The following is an 18,143-nucleotide window of genomic DNA, read 5'->3' as shown; positions in this document are numbered from 1 at the left end:
TCGTTCTGTGCAGGACCTGCCACGAAAGGGCCTTCCACACAAGTTGTCTTCACCTTTGTGGTCCCCAAGGACTGTCTTCACTTGTGATACCAAAGCTGGAGCTTCAAGGAGCTGACAGATCAGGCTTACAGACTTCAGGGGCTTGTGTCAGAATAACCGCTCTAGATGGATCCTCACTCTGGGAGCAGTGGTTCTCTCTGAGGTGATTTGACACTTCAAAGTGAACTGGTTGGGGCTGGGGACAAACTGTCACAGAGACATGATGAATCTGGGGCAAAAGTGACAGAATGTTAGGGGAAAAAACATGAGCCAATTTCTCTGGATATTTTTCTACCTTCCCTTTGCCCCTCTTAAGCCTGCTGAAGATGAAGTAAGATGGAGAATTCTCAAGCATTTTACTTTTTTGCTCCAAGTGAGTCCACAATTACTAGAGCTGAAGAACTAGAATTAGGGTTTCAAGAACCTTGTGTTGTAACCTACAGGCCAAATATTTAAAAATAGAGGAATTCTGGGGGTCATTGGTTCTCAAACATTTTTATAAGCCACCAGTATGATCCATCTCCTCCACAAAAGTCAATGTATAGGGTCAAAGTCAGGGACTGGTGGCTTGTACCTATAATCCCAGCTATTTAAGAGGCTGAGATCTGAGGATCTCATTTCAAAGCCAACCTGAGTAAGAAAGATCAGGAGACTCTTTATTTCCAATTTGCTACCAAGAAGTCAAAAGTAGAGCTGTGGCTCAAGTGCTGGAGCGCTACCAGCCTTGAGCAAAAAAGTTCAGGGAACAGTGCCCAAGTCCAGAGTTCAAGTCCCAGGACAAAACAAAAACAAACACTCCAGGCATTGGTGTCTTACACCTATAATCCTAACATCTCAGGAGGCTGAGATCTGAGAATCACAGTTCAAAGCCAACCTGGGCAGGAAAGTCCATAAGACTCTTATCTCTGATTTACCACCAGAAAACCAGAAGTGGCACTGTGGCTCAAAGTGGTAAAGGGCTAGCCTTGAGCTGAAGAGCTCAGGGACAGCACTCAGGCACCAATTTCAAGCTCTACAACCACCACCACCACCACCAACAACAACAACAACAACAAAGGGATGCTTTGTTGCTTTCCTAGTGAGTGAAAGGGAGCTGCTCAAGACTGAACCAAGGGTCTTGTGTATGCTGAGGGTATGCTGTACCACTGAGCCATCACGGGTAGTCACCCTCATCCAGATAGCCTCTTCAGACAGAGCATAATGGGCCACAGACATCCCATCTGTCTAGCAGTCCTCACCCCACAGAGGCCCATCAAGTGACTCCAGGGCTCTGCCAAGTGCAGTCAAAACCTAAAGTCTACTTTACCAAAGGGATGCCTGAGCTGGACTGTTCAGTGGGTCACCCCCTGGTCAGTGAAAATTGATGGAAGATAATGGGACTGGAGCCTATCGTAGACCTCTCTGTACTAGTTACGAGTTAGGTATGGGTAGATCCCCTACTGTCTGCCATTCCTCCCTACCTCATCACCAGGCCATCAGTTAACACTTTAAAACTATTTGTGAGGCAGGCACTAGTGACTCACAGCTGTAATTTTAGCTACCCAAGAGGCTGAGATCCAGAGGACAGTGGTTTGAAGCCAACCCACACAGAAAAACCCATTAGACTCAATTTCCAAAATAAACAGCAAAAGCAGGGTTGAAGACCTAGCTGAAGTGGTAGAGCACCAATCAGGCAAGCAGCCTAGCAAGCACAAATCCCAGAGTTCAAACTCATACCAGCAAAAGCAAACTATTGGTAATAATAATAAAAGGACAACCAATGTTTGACATTAAAATAGGAGCTAACCAGATGCTTCAGCAAGCATATTATCTGGTTTTGAAGGCAATTCCCTGACTGCCTGCCAAAAATTTTTAAAAAAGAAAGCCCACAGGTGAGCTGATGCTGTCGGATTGTGCCACTGCTGATTTGTGAAAGAGAATTTGTTTTGTTTTGGATGTGTTTTCTTTTGTTTATACCAGAACTCAGAAATGTGTAGACACTGTAATTTTATTATGCATAGGATGCTGTCAGCTGAACTTTCAAACATTGCACTAGCAGAAGCATCTAGATTTTTCTGAATTGAAAAATCTAGGTCAACATTCCAATTTTTGAAAAACAATCCAATCCTAGTAGCATGCACATTCTAGATGTAAACAGCAGTTCCCAAAGTATGGTATGGTGCCTGGACCACACTACCTGGGCCCTGGGGAGAAATCTAAATACTCCAGTGGGTCTTAGACCTACTGGGTCAAAATTTCTGAAACCAGACCCCAGGAATCTAGGTTTTAACACTCTTTCCAGGAGACCATCAAGTCACAGTAAAGTTCCAGAACCACTGGTCTAGAATGTTTACATTTTTTTAAAGATCTTCTAGCTGGATGCTGGTGGCTCACGTCTGTACTCCTAGCTACTCAGGAGACTGAGATCTGAGGATCACAGTTCAAAGCCAGCCCAGGCATGAAAGTATGTGAGACTCATATCTCCAATTAACCACCAGAAAATAGGAAAGTGGTGCTGTGACTCAAAGTGGTAGAGTGCAAGTCTTGAGCAAAAGAGCTAAGGGACAGTGCCCAGACCCTAAGTTCAAGCCCCATGACCAACCAAAATTTTATTTTTTATGGTGCTGGAAATTGAACCCAGGGTCTCAAGCATGCCAGACAAGTACTCTACCACTGAGCTATAGCCTAGTCATTTTTGAGAAAGGATTAAGGACATAGTCAGCATTTGATGTACCCTAGAAAAATCAGCCTTGAACACCTCACAGAAATTTTAGGGGGTTCACTAAAAGGCCAATTGCTAAAGAATGGGGACTCCATTTTAATGATAGGTAGGCTTTAATTTTTAAATACTTTTAAAGTTGCTGTCCTAGAGCCTAGAACCAGCCTGGAGGAGTAGGCTGGGCAAGTGGCTCTCCCCTCCCCATTTCCCACAACTCTGCTCTCTCCCCTGCATTCTCTCCACTCTTCCTCTACCCTTCTTTCCTTCAGATCTCTGCATCCCAGCTCTTAAACTCTTCCGTTCAAGATTCCTCTCCTCTTTTCAGGAAGTTCCTTTCCAACTTCAGAGGAGTCCTTGAGGGGCTGGGGATATAGCCTAGTGGCAAGAGTGCCTGCCTCGGATACACGAGGCCCTAGGTTCGATTCCCCAGCACCACATATACAGAAAAACGGCCAGAAGCGGCGCTGTGGCTCAAGAGGCAGAGTGCTAGCCTTGAGCGGGAAGAAGCCAGGGACAGTGCTCAGGCCCTGAGTCCAAGGCCCAGGACTGGCCAAAAAAAAAAAAAAAAACAAACAAACAGAGGAGTCCTTGAGCATGTGGACACTGCTATCCTAGAAAAGTGGGAGCTTCATGCCCCACCCTTCCATGCCCTAACACCCTTACTGTTTGTGCTTTTCCAGACAAATCTAGAGACATGTGAATTGCATGGAAAATACTTAATATGTAAGTCTTTACATGTTTTTAGCTATTTCTAAATAAGATCATTTGACTAGAACCTACATTGCCTTAACATTCTGGGATTGTAAAGAAAAAAGAGGAAAACTCCTTTCATTTTCCTTAAGATAAGGACAAACTTGAATATTTTTAAATATTGACTTTTAAGTCATCCGAATTTCTTTGTGCCATCAAGTGGCTGGAATGAACTTTGACTAAACCATTTAAGTAGTTATGTTGAAGGATTTATTTCCCTTCAAAATGCATAGTGCAAAGTGCATAGTGAGTGGCTTCTGTTCACTTATCTGGATGTTAGAAATGCAAGTACTCTGGTTGGAAGATTTAATTACCTGGCAGCCTGGAAGCATGGTAGGTTCTGAGAGAAATTGTATCCAGTGATCTCACATACACTGTGGTATTTTCCAAACAGGATACAAAGACTAGACTAAGGATTTCTAGAGTTACACACCCAAGGAAGAATCCCTTGTGCCTGTGACACTATAGGAAATGGGCAGCGAGAGTAAATGAAGAGTCAAAATCTTGTTGGTTTTACGTATACAGATATGCAAAGCTTTGGCCAAAAATCACTCATCTGACCATCTGAAAAGATGAGAATTCTGCCCATCCATTCATCCTTCTCTTCTTTTCTCTTCTCTTCTGATGATCTCCAGGGACAGAGAACAAAAATGCCCAATGCTCAACCAGCCAACTTCTTGGGGAGCTATCCTGATTTGAACTTTCCAAGCAGACCCCAAGGCAAAGTCTGGGTATATGTCCTAATTGAGAGGTGATTTCAGGAAGAACAGGTTGGGAGGGAGAAGCAGCAGTGGAAAAGATGAAAGCCAATCAGGGTGAGTTGATAAGTAGGTTATCACTGTGAAACACACACAGTCAAGTCCACTACGGACCCTACTAAGGGCCATGCTGGATTGCCCTAGGGGTCAGGGGGAACTGAGGAACTTACCTGTCCTCTCCTTGCCCTCAGTGGCTAAGGTTTGCTCCCTGTCTGTTAGCATCTAACTCTGGGAAGTCATGAAAATTCCAAGAGCCAGAGGCCAGAAGCCATCCATCATGCCTGGGAAACAGCTAGGATGTATCAAGAAATAAACACAGGACTCCAACATCACAGCCTAAGAGACCATCTTTAACCTACAGTACCCTGGCCTTGTTTCTGCCTTCTAAGAAACAGATTCCTTGACTTTCTTAGAAGGTGGAGAATGAGCCATCAATATAAAGATTCCTTCCAGGAGCAGGCTGTGGAGCCCTAAAGTCATTTACCCTCAAGGGTGAATTTTTCCCCTGGCAAAAAGAAGAGGTTGGACTGGGTTATTTTGGAGGGAATAAAAACTGAACCACCGGGCTGGGGATATGGCCTAGTGGCAAGAGTGCCTGCCTCATATACATGAGGCCCTGGGTTCGATTCCCCAGCACCACATATACAGAAAATGGCCAGAAGTGGCGCTGTGGCTCAAGTGGCAGAGTGCTAGCCTTGAGCAAAAAGAAGCCAGGGACAGTGCTCAGGCCCTGAGTCCAAGCCCCAGGACTGCAAAAAAAAAGAAAGAAAAACTGAACCACCAATAACCAAAGTTGTTCTGATGCTCCTGCGAGCTAACACAAGGACCACTTCAATTTCCACATTTCTTTGCTATGTTCATGACCCCCACCATATCCAAGGACCACCTGGATGATTAGCTACTCTGTCTTTTTCTTTACACTGATTCATTTTTACCTGGTCTTATTTAAAAATGAACTTTTTCTATCACAAAAAGGTAAATACAACTCACAACCGTGAAGGAATAACTCCTATATCCACTATGTACACAAGTACCTCCTGCTGGAGGAGTGGCTCATCTGGTAGAGTACTTGGGGAGCGTGCACAGACCTTAGGTATAATCCTCAGTATGGCACAAATAAAATAAAGTCACCAAAGTCACCTCTCATTCTATCAGGGACATAGGCACTCCACACTTAGATAGATATTGAGATACACACACACACACACACACACACACACACACACAAACTATGTTGCTTCATTTTCATTGGGCATGTAGACATAGTTATATCCTGATGATAGTAGAAACTATCATTGTCCCCATTTTACAGAAGTTCAGAGACATGAAGCAATTCTCCCCTAGTCTAATGGATTCTCTGCAGAGGAGTAAGATGAGGCTATATTCTTCTTTTGTCCCACTCACTAGTGAGCAGGGGGCTCTAGCCTCAGCCCAGAAAAGTCATGTCAATCCCTTGTGCTAGACCTCACCTGTGTTCATAGTAGTATATTTTCCCAAACCCTGATCCTATTCTTATGGGCCTAATACATCAAAATATCCACACTCTGTCACAATAAACAGGAATATGTCATTCATTCACATTATCTCTTGCATCTGGCTTTTCTAATGAGACTGCATTGCTTTTTTAACAAGAGAACAGTGGCAGAATCCAGTCATTCTCCACCAAGGGTAAAAAGAGAGACTCCATTCTTCTGCACTCATCTTCGAAGCATGTGTAAGACGGTGTGCCCAAGTGCCTAGTGCCAGCCTGGAGAAGGAGCTGCGTGAAGCAAATCCAGGGAAAGGCCTGCATATGGTGATGTCAGGAGGAGGGGGCTTTGGAGAGCTGATATGGACATCTAAGTAAAGGGTATCAGGTATCTAAGTCCTTGAAAGCCATGGTCGGTGGACAAGATAGTGGCCCAAGTTGGCAACCTGAGATTATCATCAGGAACAAGAGCAGGACAAGCTACCAGTGTTACCAGGATTGGATGTTAATAAGAAAAAAAACCCAGCTCTGACTCACACACAACAGGCATGGAGTCATCACTTCCCAGGCTGCCTGAAACCTGTGTCCTCAAGGATTTCCTGAAACCCACTCTCACCACCATCTTTTTTTTTAACAGAATTTTTTCTTTATTGTCAAAGTGAGGTACAGAGGGATGTTACAGTTTCATATGTAAGGCAGTGAGTACATTTCTTGTTCAACTTGTTACCTCCTCCCTCATTCCCCCCTCCCTCTCCTCCTTTCCCCCTCCCCCCCATGAGTTGTACAGTTGGTTTACACCAAATGGTTTTGTAAATATTGCTTTTGGAATGGTTTGTCTTTTTATCCTTTGTCTCTCGATTTTGATATTCCCTTTCCCTTCCCTAAACAGAAAATTAATAAAGAAAACTCTAATGTTGGTTCTGTGAACTATCAGTAAGCTTACCAATAATAATACTTAATCAGAAAGATTAAGTCAGGTTAAGTAAGAAAAACCATGGCCTCAAATTACTAACATCAGAAATGAAAAATGCAACATTACTTCAGATTTTGTGGACATTGAGATAATAATACACCACCATCTTTGTGTTAATGTCTAGGGTACTCATAGGTCAAGCCATTTGGCATAAGATAGACCCAGATTTTAACAATTGCACTGCATAGTAATTTTTTGGGTTTTCTATAACTTTATTTTATACTTTTTTAAATGTTTTCATTGTTATGTAAAGGTGGTATACAGAATACAGAGGGGTTACAGTTATGTAAGTCAAGTAATGAGTACATTTCTTTTAGAACAGTGTCACCGCTTCCTTCATTTTCTCCTAGTTTTCTCCTAGTTGCATTTAATTTTAGGGCAGGTAAAATATTTAATCCAAAAATGATAAAAACAAAACATAGTAATATGTCCTTCTCACACATCAATTACATGTGTAGGAACCTCACAATGAGCCTCCCCACCCATACCACTCATGTATGCTAATAAAAAAACTTTTCCCATCTAGTTTGCCATAGTTATTCATTTCAGTTGTTCACAGACACAACCTTTGGCATAATATCTTATGACCTATGTAATTATTGATGGCTACCCTTTCACGAAAGTATCCTGGTTTAGACAACCCATTAGAGTAAATGCTCATAGACAGAACAGACACCATAAGCAAATAACACTGACACATTGAGAATCTTTGTTTCTCAAGATTCTAGTTGTGGTCTTACCACTAACTGGCAGAAGAAGCCTTGGAAAACAGAGGTTGGAGAGAACAAGGCATTAGCACCTATCCTGAGCTACCTACACCTGACTATCTGGAATAGATAGATGCCTGAAGTTATGGGTGAAAAGGGATTCTAAGACCTATGTGGGTCCAGAAAAGAAGAGCATCAAGTCTTATCAGCAAATATATTGAGGTGACAGGCATGGAATGGGGTGGGAGCTGGCAACCCATGTGACCTAAGTAAGCAACCCTTCAGCTAATGGTCACCATGGGTTTTTCCACTCTGTATTTGAGCTCTGATATGATTGGAAGTGGATACTAATGCTTAAAGTTCTTTTCCATCCCCTTGTTTTGTCCAATCTTTGCTGTCCAGGATTATTCTGTTTGTAGCAAAGTTCTCCCAGCTACAGTAGAAAATTCCAACCAGTCACTTGATGATGGAGGATTGAAGGAAGAAAACTCCTGTGAGGAACAGCTCCCGGATGAAGTTTGCCAGGATCTTGGGCATCCCTATGGGGCTAGTCTTCATGCTCTAAGAAGGGGGAGTTTCAAGAGAAATGGAAGTTTCTTTCTCCGTCCTTGTGAGTCTTTTCCTGCAGAACAGCAATCTCAAGACTTTGAACTGACAGAGCGGAGGTATTATGTCATCTCAATAACCACTGTTCAAAGCAAGTTCATTCCTCAATTTGCTATTTGGGATCAGTATATCAGAGTAGGATAGTAGCAAGTGGTCACTGTCATGCTGCATATTCTGATAACCTAGTGCTATGGTTTGGGGATGTGGTATGAGTGTGTTCCCCAAAAGCTTGTGTGTTGGGAGCTTGGTTCCAAGTGCTGCCATGGTAAGAGGATCTTCCCTATATGGGCATAATGGAAGGCCATGATTGGCCCCTCTGGCTTCCTAGCTTGTCATGTGACCTCTCCTCAGTACAATACCATCCATCATGATGTAATGGAACCAGAGACCCTCACAAGCCCCAACATCATGCTGATTGGACTTTCAACCTCCAAAACTAGAAGGTTAAATAAACCTCTTTTCTTTACAAGTTACCAGCCTTAACAACAAATACTGGAGGGGGTGCAGGGAAAGAGGAACTCTCCTCCATTGTTGGTGGGAGTGCAAATTATTACAACCACTTTGGAGAACAGTATGGAGGTTTCTCAAAAAGCTCAACATAGGCCTACCCTATGACCCAACCACACCACTCCTAGGCATCTATCCTGAACAACAGGTCCCAAGATATCAAAAAGACACCTGCACTTCCATGTTTATCGCTGCACAATTCACAATAGCCAAAATATGGAAACAACCCAGATGCCCCTCCACAGATGAATGGATCCAAAAAATATGGTACCTATACACAATGGAATACTACATAGCGATTAGAAATGGTGAAATATTGGCATTCACAGGGAAATGGTCAGAACTTGAACAAATAATGTTGAGCGAGACAAGCCTAGAACACAGAAAACAAAAGGGCATGATCTCCCTGATATATGACTGTTAAGGTGGGGGGAGGGGGAGACAGTAGAGACCAGGTCTGTGAAACCAAAAACTGCTTGTCAAATGGTATTTCCCACAGGTTTGGGTCAGCAACCCAACATTATGTAACTAAAACCAAACAACTACTCAACATATAAAGGTCAAAAATTGACCTCTCAGTGGATCACAATAGCTCAAAAGCTATGTATGTACGTTCATATAAGACTATTGTCGACATATTGTCTATTGTCAGCATTACATTTAAAGCCCTAGGCAAATTTTCTTTGGCGTAGGCCACGTGGCTACTGTATATGTTCTTGGTACATTGTATATTGTATATATGTCTACCGACCTAGGGAAGGGAAAGAAAAACAGGATGTAAGATATCACAAGTAATGTACACACTGCCCTACTATGTAACTGTCCCCTTTTTGCACAACACCTTGCAAAAAAAACTTTTCTTTAATTAATAAATAAATTACAAAAATAAAAAAAAACAAGTTACCAGCCTTGGGAATTTTATTATATTAATGGAATATACTAATACACTAAGCATACTAGTCTATGTTTTCTCATATACAACCATAGGCTATGTATGTGAATGAGTTTATTTACACTCAGTTAAAATTAAAAAGGCAAGGAAGAGAATGACAGCAAAGGAAATAGGTGGACCCTAAAATAACACAAAGATGAGGTACAGGATACAATTGCTGCTGACATTTCACTCTACACTGTAATTAAGCTATTTAAGCCCCAAGTAATGTTCAACTCACCTTGTTAAGCCGTTCAAGCATTTCTTTTAGCACCAGTTGACATTCACACTCATTTTCATACCTGCAAATGAGACACAAAAGCAAGAGTTGGGCAGCTTCTACACTTGCATATGTGTAGATTACACAACCAACATCGAGTTTGAGCTCAGATAATACTGTGCCCTCTCCCCAAATGAGTTCATTTTAACTCAAAGAAGTAGCTAATTTTGTATTTCTTTGCCCACTATTTCCCAATCCTTCGCACATGAGGAAGTAGTAATATTTGCACAATGCACTGGATGATGGGTAAATGGAACAGGAAGTCACCCAGCCTGGAGAGCTCAAACTGCCATAACCATAACCCAAGCACAGCTATAGCAAGGAGATGGGAAAGGCTACACTGAGTGATAGACAACAGATGCTCTTAACCTCACCGGGTATACACTCCTTAAGCAACTGTATTCACAGATATGTGTAACATCATTTTAGGGGGATTGTGTCATTTAATCCTTACTACACTCTGAGAGGAAGTAGTTTACTGACATTTCAAAGGAACAATGAGGAAACCAAGGTTGAGAGACATGTCAAATCCTCAAGGGCAGTGCTGAAGCTCATCCTTGGCTGCCCAGCCAGCCAAGATCTCCTCAGGACCAGCAGGCAGAGAAGGCTGTGTGTGCGCAGCTGAGCACTCCTGGGAGCAGCTCTCAACCTCTGCTGGAAGCCAATCTGTGCATAAATACCCTGGTTCCCTCCCCTCAGATGAGATCATCAAAAAACCCTTCAGACACTCAGTGGTGAGGCAAATGCTATGGAGTTTATGTCATTCATTGCAACAGATCCTAATCAACCCAAAGCCCAACCTGCAAAGCAGGTTCTCTCTTCTGTGTCCTTGAACAACCAGGTCATAGGCCCAAGTCAAGTACTTCACAGTTGTGAAAGATGATAGAAAAATCACACTCCTATGTTCACAGAATTACAAGTCCTGAGCTTGGGGAAGGATTTGGAGAAACAGGCACTCTGTGAACACATCCTAAGTTCCAAGGTTATCTGAGTAGCTCAAGAGCAACCAGTAAGTTACACATCTTTGTATTTGTTTTACATTTTACACACCAGGACTTCACAGATAGCTGCTTCTTTCACATGTAACTCTAATAGACCCCAAAATGAGTTGGTAAATGGACAATAAGTAAATTAATAATAATAAAACTGTTAACAAAATCTGGCTTTTTCCTTGCTCTTTCCTGCTAGGAACATCTACAGGTTCCTGTACCTTAAACATGTGTTGATAAGCAATGCAATATAATGTCACAAGTAATTTACATGCCAGGAAGCCATCTAGATATTATATTAGAAGAGAGATTTCATTATTCAGAATTCACAATAAGAATTCAACTGTTCATACAAATGAATTCACAAGATGAAAACCAACACTTTGGTTTCCATTCATTGCTTGATTGTTGTATATAGATGGCTTGATTTTCAGCAGTTTGGATTAACTGACTCTATTCCTCACTGTGTTTTGTACTTTTTGTTTATTTTCATGGTTCTTGTTTTGTTTCATGTTTTGCTTAGCCTTTGATATGTGAAAAGTCTTGATTTTGAAATTATTCACATCCCCAAGTAGAAACAATTATCTAATGCTGGCACGGGCCAGCAGCATATGCATCCCCTTTCTATATGGTTTTTACCTCAACTCATCCACCTCTGCAGTGTAAAAGCAAACTCTGTGTGTGTGTGTGTGTGTGTGTGTGTGTGTGTGTGTGTGTATCCATGAATGTGGATGCATGTGGTTTTCATAATGATTTTCAAATTCTACCACCTCAATCAAAAGACTTGAAACTTCTCCAAGGGAAGAATGGTTTGGACTACATTAGCTGGAATTTTTAAATAAACCACAGGAGCCCATGGAGCTGCTCTGTAACAGGCATGGAATCCAACAGCAAGTGAAATCAAGAAAAGATCAGGAACACCCAGCTTGGCTGTTCCTCTATGAAGACAAATGAGAATCAAGTCTGCTCAGACAAACCACAGTGGACGACAGCTCCACCTAGTTGCAGCCATCTGACTTCCAGACTATCCTGACAACCCACTGAACTACCAGGTATGTCTGAGCTTCGTAATGTCATGAATGCATTCAATGCCACTGAAACACTTAAAATGGTTACAATGACAAATTTCATTTGCATTTTGCTATCCCCCCAAAGCTTCATCAAAATAGAAGCATGTTTCTCTCTTGTATGATGTCAGAGTAGGTAGTTCATTGGACTCTTTATGGTACACAAGATTCTTCTGAACAGGCCCTATCTCACTACCAGAATCTGAGAATGGATTTTCCAAGACAATTAGCTCTGGAAGAGAGTAAAACCAGGGCAATTAATGGGCATTTGGACTAATTCTGAAATTTAACAGAGTAAAAAAGTAATTTTTTAAAGACAAACACGTAGAAGTACATTTTGTTGGGAAATTCTACAAAAACAGAGAGAGAAAGAGAGAGAGAGAGAGAGAGAGAGAGAGAGAGAGAGAGAGAGAGATCTAACAAATCAGAACCCTAAGCACCCCTGAGCACAATTTCGTTTGGAAGAAGACTGACTGGAAAAGAGGAGGGAATTTGGTAAGGGCAATGTGCAAGAGAGGGAGGAGGGAGGAGAGAGAAAGAGAGAGAGAGAAAGAGAGAGAGAAAGAGAGAGAGGAGACTTGAACTCGGGGCCTGGGTGCTGTCCCTTAGCTTTTTCACTTAAGGCTGAACACTCTACCACTTGAGCCACAGCACCACTTCAGGTTTTTGCTTGGAGAGAAGTCTCATGAATTTTCATGACAGTTTTGAAACGCAGTCTTCAGATCTCAGTCCAGAGTAGCTAGGGTCACAGGTGTGAGCCACCAGGGCCCGGCTGGGAATTTGGGTAATGAAAATCTGTTTTTTAATGGTCACACGAGAAGTGTGCACTTATTGTATGTATTTTCTGAAAAAAATATACTAAAAATAAGTGATCTGGTTTCGTGTAAATGTGGAAGTGCATAAAAAAGAAGTTAGGCTTAAGGAAAAAATGACACCTGCAAACCCTCTGCTGGACTGAGACCTTCAGTAGTCTGGATTCAAAGCTGGGCCTCCAGTCCTGGTTCCTTAGACCCGCGCTGCCAGGACACACACACCTTGCCTCAGCCTCCCCCTCCATGTGGCTGCTTACTTGGTCCGGAACTCATCGAGCGTGCGCTGCGCCTCTGCGCCCTGGCGCTCCAGCCGGGCGCGCTCAGCCACCAGGTCCCGAGCACGCTGGTGGTTGGCCTCGATGTAGCGAGCAAGGGCATCTTCGGGGCCGGTCAGCTCGCCCAGACGCTGGAAAGCGTCCAGCTGCCGCCGGAGGCCCGCGTGGCGCTGCTCGAGCGCTCGGGCGCGCTGGATGTGGGCAGCCACGCGCTCGCCCAGTCCCTGCAGCGCTGCCAGGCTGGGCTCGGCGACCCGGGACTCTAGGACCTGGAGCTCGGCCTCGGCCGGGCCAGAGGCCTGGTCCGCCCGTTCATATTGCTCCTGGCGGGCCTGGAACACGTAGCTGCGACGGTACATGGCTCCTCTGCGAGCGAGTGAGCAAGCCTCCCCCAGGAGGCCCGTGCCCAGCCAGCAACCCGCTAAATAACCATCGGAGGCCGCTGGGACGTTCCAGAGCGGATCAGCAGTTGGGCTTCAACTCAGGGCCCCCGGCCCAGAACAATAGAAAGAGCAGCACCCCGCTTTGTGAGCCGGATTAGAGGCCCATACACGCTCTGGGGTTGGAAGGTTCAATTGGGCAATGCGGTTTTTGTTCTGTGATTGTGAAGACCTGTTGCTTTCTGACTGAATGGCTGGCGGGTCAGGGGACAGGAGAGGCACGATGTTCTTTTGACTGGGTCCACCGGGAGCTGTGAAAGCAACTCAAGGCGAGCTTCCTATACTTGAACTAGCTCAAGATCTACCCTGTCTCTCTTTAAACTGTTTTCTGATTACTTAAGGCGTTTCTTCCCCATATAACGTGATATTGGGGAACTGTCTTTGTAGTGGGGATTCGTCATCATAGGTACAGGGGGGGGAAAGATATCTCTAGTAAGATGTATTTCTTAACTAATACCTGTGCATATTTGCGAAGATTCTCACCGGACAGTGGTGAGCCTGAGCGATGCTTCCCTAAAAATGTAGGAACTCCTCACTTAGGGTCCTTGACTTTGATCTCAGAATAAGAATTTCCGGACAAGTCACAATTTTAAGAAAACTTAATAGAGCTTTATTGAGTAAGTAAACAAGCAGGCAAGCAGACAAACAGAAGGGCAGGGGCACACTGGCAGAGTGTGAGAACTCTCATAAGGAGGTAGACAAACACTGCAAAGAGACACACATGGAGAGACACAGACCCAGAGACATTGAGAGACACACACACACACAAGGAAGACACCCAGAGGGACACACAGCTCCTTGTGGGGTTGGGATGTTTATAGTGTAAAGGCAAGGGGTCTGGCTACTCTAACCACACCTGGTGTTATTCTCTGAGTTTCCAGGTAAAATGCATCCTGTCAGAAGTTGTTAATCCTTGGGTGAGAATTGCAGTTAATTCCTCAGCAAGGAATGCATCTTACTGTCTCTCTTTGAAGCAAACTTATATGTTGCTAAGTACCATTTCTGAGATGCCTTCACCAGGCCTCAATTTCCTTAAGTTATCCTACTTCATTTCCCCTAAAATAACTTTTGTTCCCTTAACCTTAAAGGAAGTACCTAAAGTAATATTTCCTATATTTGCTGTAAGATGACCATTCCTCATTTTCCCTTCATCTATCCAACTTCATTTCCCCCAAAATGACTTTGTTCCCTTAATCTTAAGGGAAGTATATGAAGGAATATCTCCTATACTTGCTGTTAGCTGACCATACCTCATTTTCCCCTAGAGTATCCTTCTTCTTAACTTAAGAAGCATGCGCAGTGATGTTAAAAAAAAAAAAATGTTACCCTAGCACTCTCAGTGGTGTTTTTTTTTTCAAATTTTTATTATCAAACTGATGTACAGAGAGGTTACAGTTTCATACCTTAGGCATTGGATACATTTCTTGTACTGTTTGTTACCTTGTCCCTCATACCCCCCCTCCCTCTCAGTGGTGTTATCCTCACTCTCTAGGTGATGTTACAATGAATGTTACCCTCACTCTCTCAGTGATGTTACAGTGTTTCCCTTACCCTCCAGGATTTTGATACCCTTTTTGAATAGAAGAAACAAGTAGAGCTCCAGCAAGACACATTAAAAGGTTTTTTAACTAAAAGAGAATCTAATAACCTAAAGAGTTAATAAATTGGCCAACTCGCAAGTAGATCTTGCTACTGCACTTCATTTTAGGTTTGTTGTTGTTGTTGTTGTTTTGTTTTGTTTTTGCCAGTCCTGGGGCGTGAACTCAGGGCCTGAGCACTGTCCCTGGCTTCTTTTTACTCAAAGCTAGCACTCTACCTCTTGAGCCACAGCGCCACTTCCGGCTTTTTTCTATATATGTGGTGCTGAGGAATCGAACCCAGGGCTTCATGTATTTGAGGCGAGCACTTTACCACTAGGCCATATTCCCAGCCCTCATTTTAGGTTTGATTATGGAAATAGCAATTGGATTTTGATAACAAACTTTTCAATATATAGACACACATATGTGTGTATATACATGCATATATGCATATATGCATGTATAGTTTAATAGGCTTTGAAAAATCATTCATATATGGTCATATTATTGAAACACCAATTATTGGTTATAAAAAAAGTCTTAATATCCTTAGGAGAGAAAGGAGATACATATAGATACACATTCATTTTTCCAGTGGCTAAAAATAATACATAATATCTACAATAGATAGACATAACAGTATTAGCTTATGATAATGCACAATTGAGAGTTAAATACCAAAATGGAGAATCAAGAGTTAAAGTGATTGGCTCAGGAGAGTGAAGAGGTATAGAAAAAAGAGAACTAGAAACAGGACAGATGGTAGCTCTTTTTGTTACAAGATTGACAAAAAGAGCCAGGCACTGGTGACTCACACCTGTAATCCTACCTACTCAGGAGGCTGAGGTCTGAGGATCACAGTTCAAAGTTAGTCCAGGCAGTAAAGTCCGTGAAACTCTTTATCTCCAATTAACCACCAGAAAACCAGAAGTGGAGCTGTGGCTCATTGTGGTAGCATGCTAGCCTTTTTTTTTTTTTTTTTTTTGCCAGTCCTGGGCCTTGAACTCAGGGCCTGAGCACTGTCCCTGACTTCTTTTTTGCTCAAGGCTAGCACTCTACCACTTGAGCCACAGCACCACTTCTGGCTTTTTCTATACATGTGGTGCTGAGAAATCAAACCCAGGGCTTTATAGGTGAATGAGGGAAAATGAGTGTGTGACATATGGGTGTGGTTTGTACTATTCCTACAATTTAAAAAAATTATTTTCAAAAAAATTATTTAAAGTGGGTTCATCTTCTAGATGAAGGCTGTGGCAGTGTAAGCATTTACTTGTTGTACTTTTTAGCCACATACACATTTAATAGCAAAGAGAGGGAAGAGAACAAAGAGAAGCTTAGTAAAGACTAGAGGAAACGGTCTATGTCTATTGGCCCATTTTAATCATGTGAATATACTATGGTGTAAGTGAAAATGTCTTGAACAAGCATGAAGGGAAAGAGGAAACCAAAACATCCAATATGTGGTGATTATAGCCACAGGAAAAGAAATATCTCTACAAATCAAAGCTAGTGAAATATGTCAGGCTTTGAGTCAGATCTCTCTGTCTCTCTTTTGCATGCACTTGCTCAATTTAAAGTTGTTAAAATATAGACAAAACTGACTACAATTTGTTTGTAGAGACAAGTTTTGCTATGTTGCCCAAGTCTTGCCTCCTGGACTCCTGCATCCACCTGCCTCTGTAGCTGAGACAACAGACAGGACTACTGCACCTAGCTAAAAGTTTGATTGATATGTTTGTTTACTGTACCATTGTGTTTGTAGTTTTATTTATTTGTGTGTGCTAATCCTGAGACATGAACTCAGGGCCTGGGCACTGTAGCTGAACATTTTTTGCTTGACTAGCACTCTACCACTTGAGCCACTGCTCCCCTTTCACCCCCACCTCAGCTCATTTTGTTTTGATTCTCTGCTTTTTTAGCTCCACTTCCAGCGCACGTGCTCTCTCCTCTCTCTCTCTCTCTCTCTCTCTCTCTCTCTCTCTCTCTCTCTCTCTCTCTCTCTCTCTCTCTCTCTCTCTCTCTCTCTCCTAGTCTCATGGACTTTCCTGCCCTCCTGACTGTGGGTTGCAACCCTCAGATTTCAAGTACCTAGGACTACAGGCATGAGGCCACAGGTGCTGGCTATTTTGTTGTTGTTATTGGTGGTGGTGGTGGTGGTGGTGGTGGTGGTGGTGGTGGTGGTGTGTGTGTGTGTGTGTGTTGAAAAAAGCATGCATGAAATAGACAGAAATATAGATTTTTATTTACCTTTTAGTCCATTTCACACTCTGGAGTTTTGAGCTATTCCTTGCAGTTAAGATACACAGTAAATTTGCTTTAAGTTTGTTTATTTTTAAATAGAATCACCAAGTCATGAAGAGAGTCTATCTATGGATCCCAGAGCTGTAGATTCACATTGGGCCTCTGATGTATATCTGATGGCTTTGAATAAGCCAGTTATTCCTCTTTTAAAAAATGGTGGATTTAGGGTTGGGAATATGGCCTAGTGGTAGAGTGCTAGCATGAAGCCCTGGGTTCGATTTCTCAGTACCACATATATAGAAAAAGCTGGAAGTGGCAATGTGGCTCAAGTGGTAGAGTACTAGCCTTGAGCAAAAAGAAGCCAGGACAGTGCTCAGGCCCTCAGTTCAAGCCCCAGGACTAGCAAAAAAAACAAACAAACAAAATGGTGAATTTAAACTCTAGTCCCTATATAATCTATTTCCTGTTTATGGGATAGACTGTATCTTCACCAAAACCACATGTTAAAGTTCTTACTTCCTTAGAAGATGATTTCATTTGAAAAGAGGATCTCCGAAGAGGTGATTAAGGTAAGTGACATCCTAGAGTATATTGTAATATACCCTAAATGAAGAGGGAGGAGATCAGGACACAGGGAGAAAGTCACATGAAGACACAGGGCGAAGACAACCATTGGCATGCCATGGAGAATCTCGACATCTTGATCTCACATCACAAATTTCTGTGGTTTCAGCCACTAGGTCTGTGGTTCTATGTTTTTACAGTTCTAGCAAGCTCTTGTACTGCTACAATAGTCTGATTCTGCTATCTTTTGCAGCCAATCCTTTTTCCCACAATGTATAAATGTCTGCCACAAGAGGGCAACACTGCACTAAAATTGAATACCCGACTGTAAGGTCCTAGTGATTGTCACAAAACAGGCAGATGCACAGACCCACAGTTGTACATTGTAGTTGTGCCTTTCTAGGAAACTGCATCAGCTCCAAAGAAAAATCAGCCTCAGAAATTCTCATTTTGAATAA

The 18,143-nt window shown here is 42.7% G+C and overlaps 1 protein-coding gene across 2 annotated transcripts in view; it reads right to left on the bottom strand.

The window, feature by feature from the left end:
• Positions 1 to 13,219, bottom strand: part of Bfsp1 (beaded filament structural protein 1) — a 34,122-nt gene extending 20,903 nt beyond the window's left edge. For both annotated transcript variants that reach the window (XM_048348759.1, XM_048348760.1), the window contains exons 1-2: positions 12,843 to 13,219; positions 9,679 to 9,739 (exon numbers count right to left, since the gene is read on the bottom strand). In XM_048348759.1, coding sequence (XP_048204716.1) covers positions 9,679 to 9,739; positions 12,843 to 13,219 — 438 coding nt within the window. The remainder of the gene's footprint in view (positions 1 to 9,678; positions 9,740 to 12,842) is intronic.
• Between the last annotated feature and the right edge of the window lie 4,924 nt (positions 13,220 to 18,143).

The sequence above is a fragment of the Perognathus longimembris genome, chromosome 6 (assembly GCF_023159225.1).
Source record: "Perognathus longimembris pacificus isolate PPM17 chromosome 6, ASM2315922v1, whole genome shotgun sequence".
NCBI lineage: Eukaryota > Metazoa > Chordata > Mammalia > Rodentia > Heteromyidae > Perognathus > Perognathus longimembris.
This window is presented reverse-complemented; position numbering and strand designations above follow the sequence as displayed.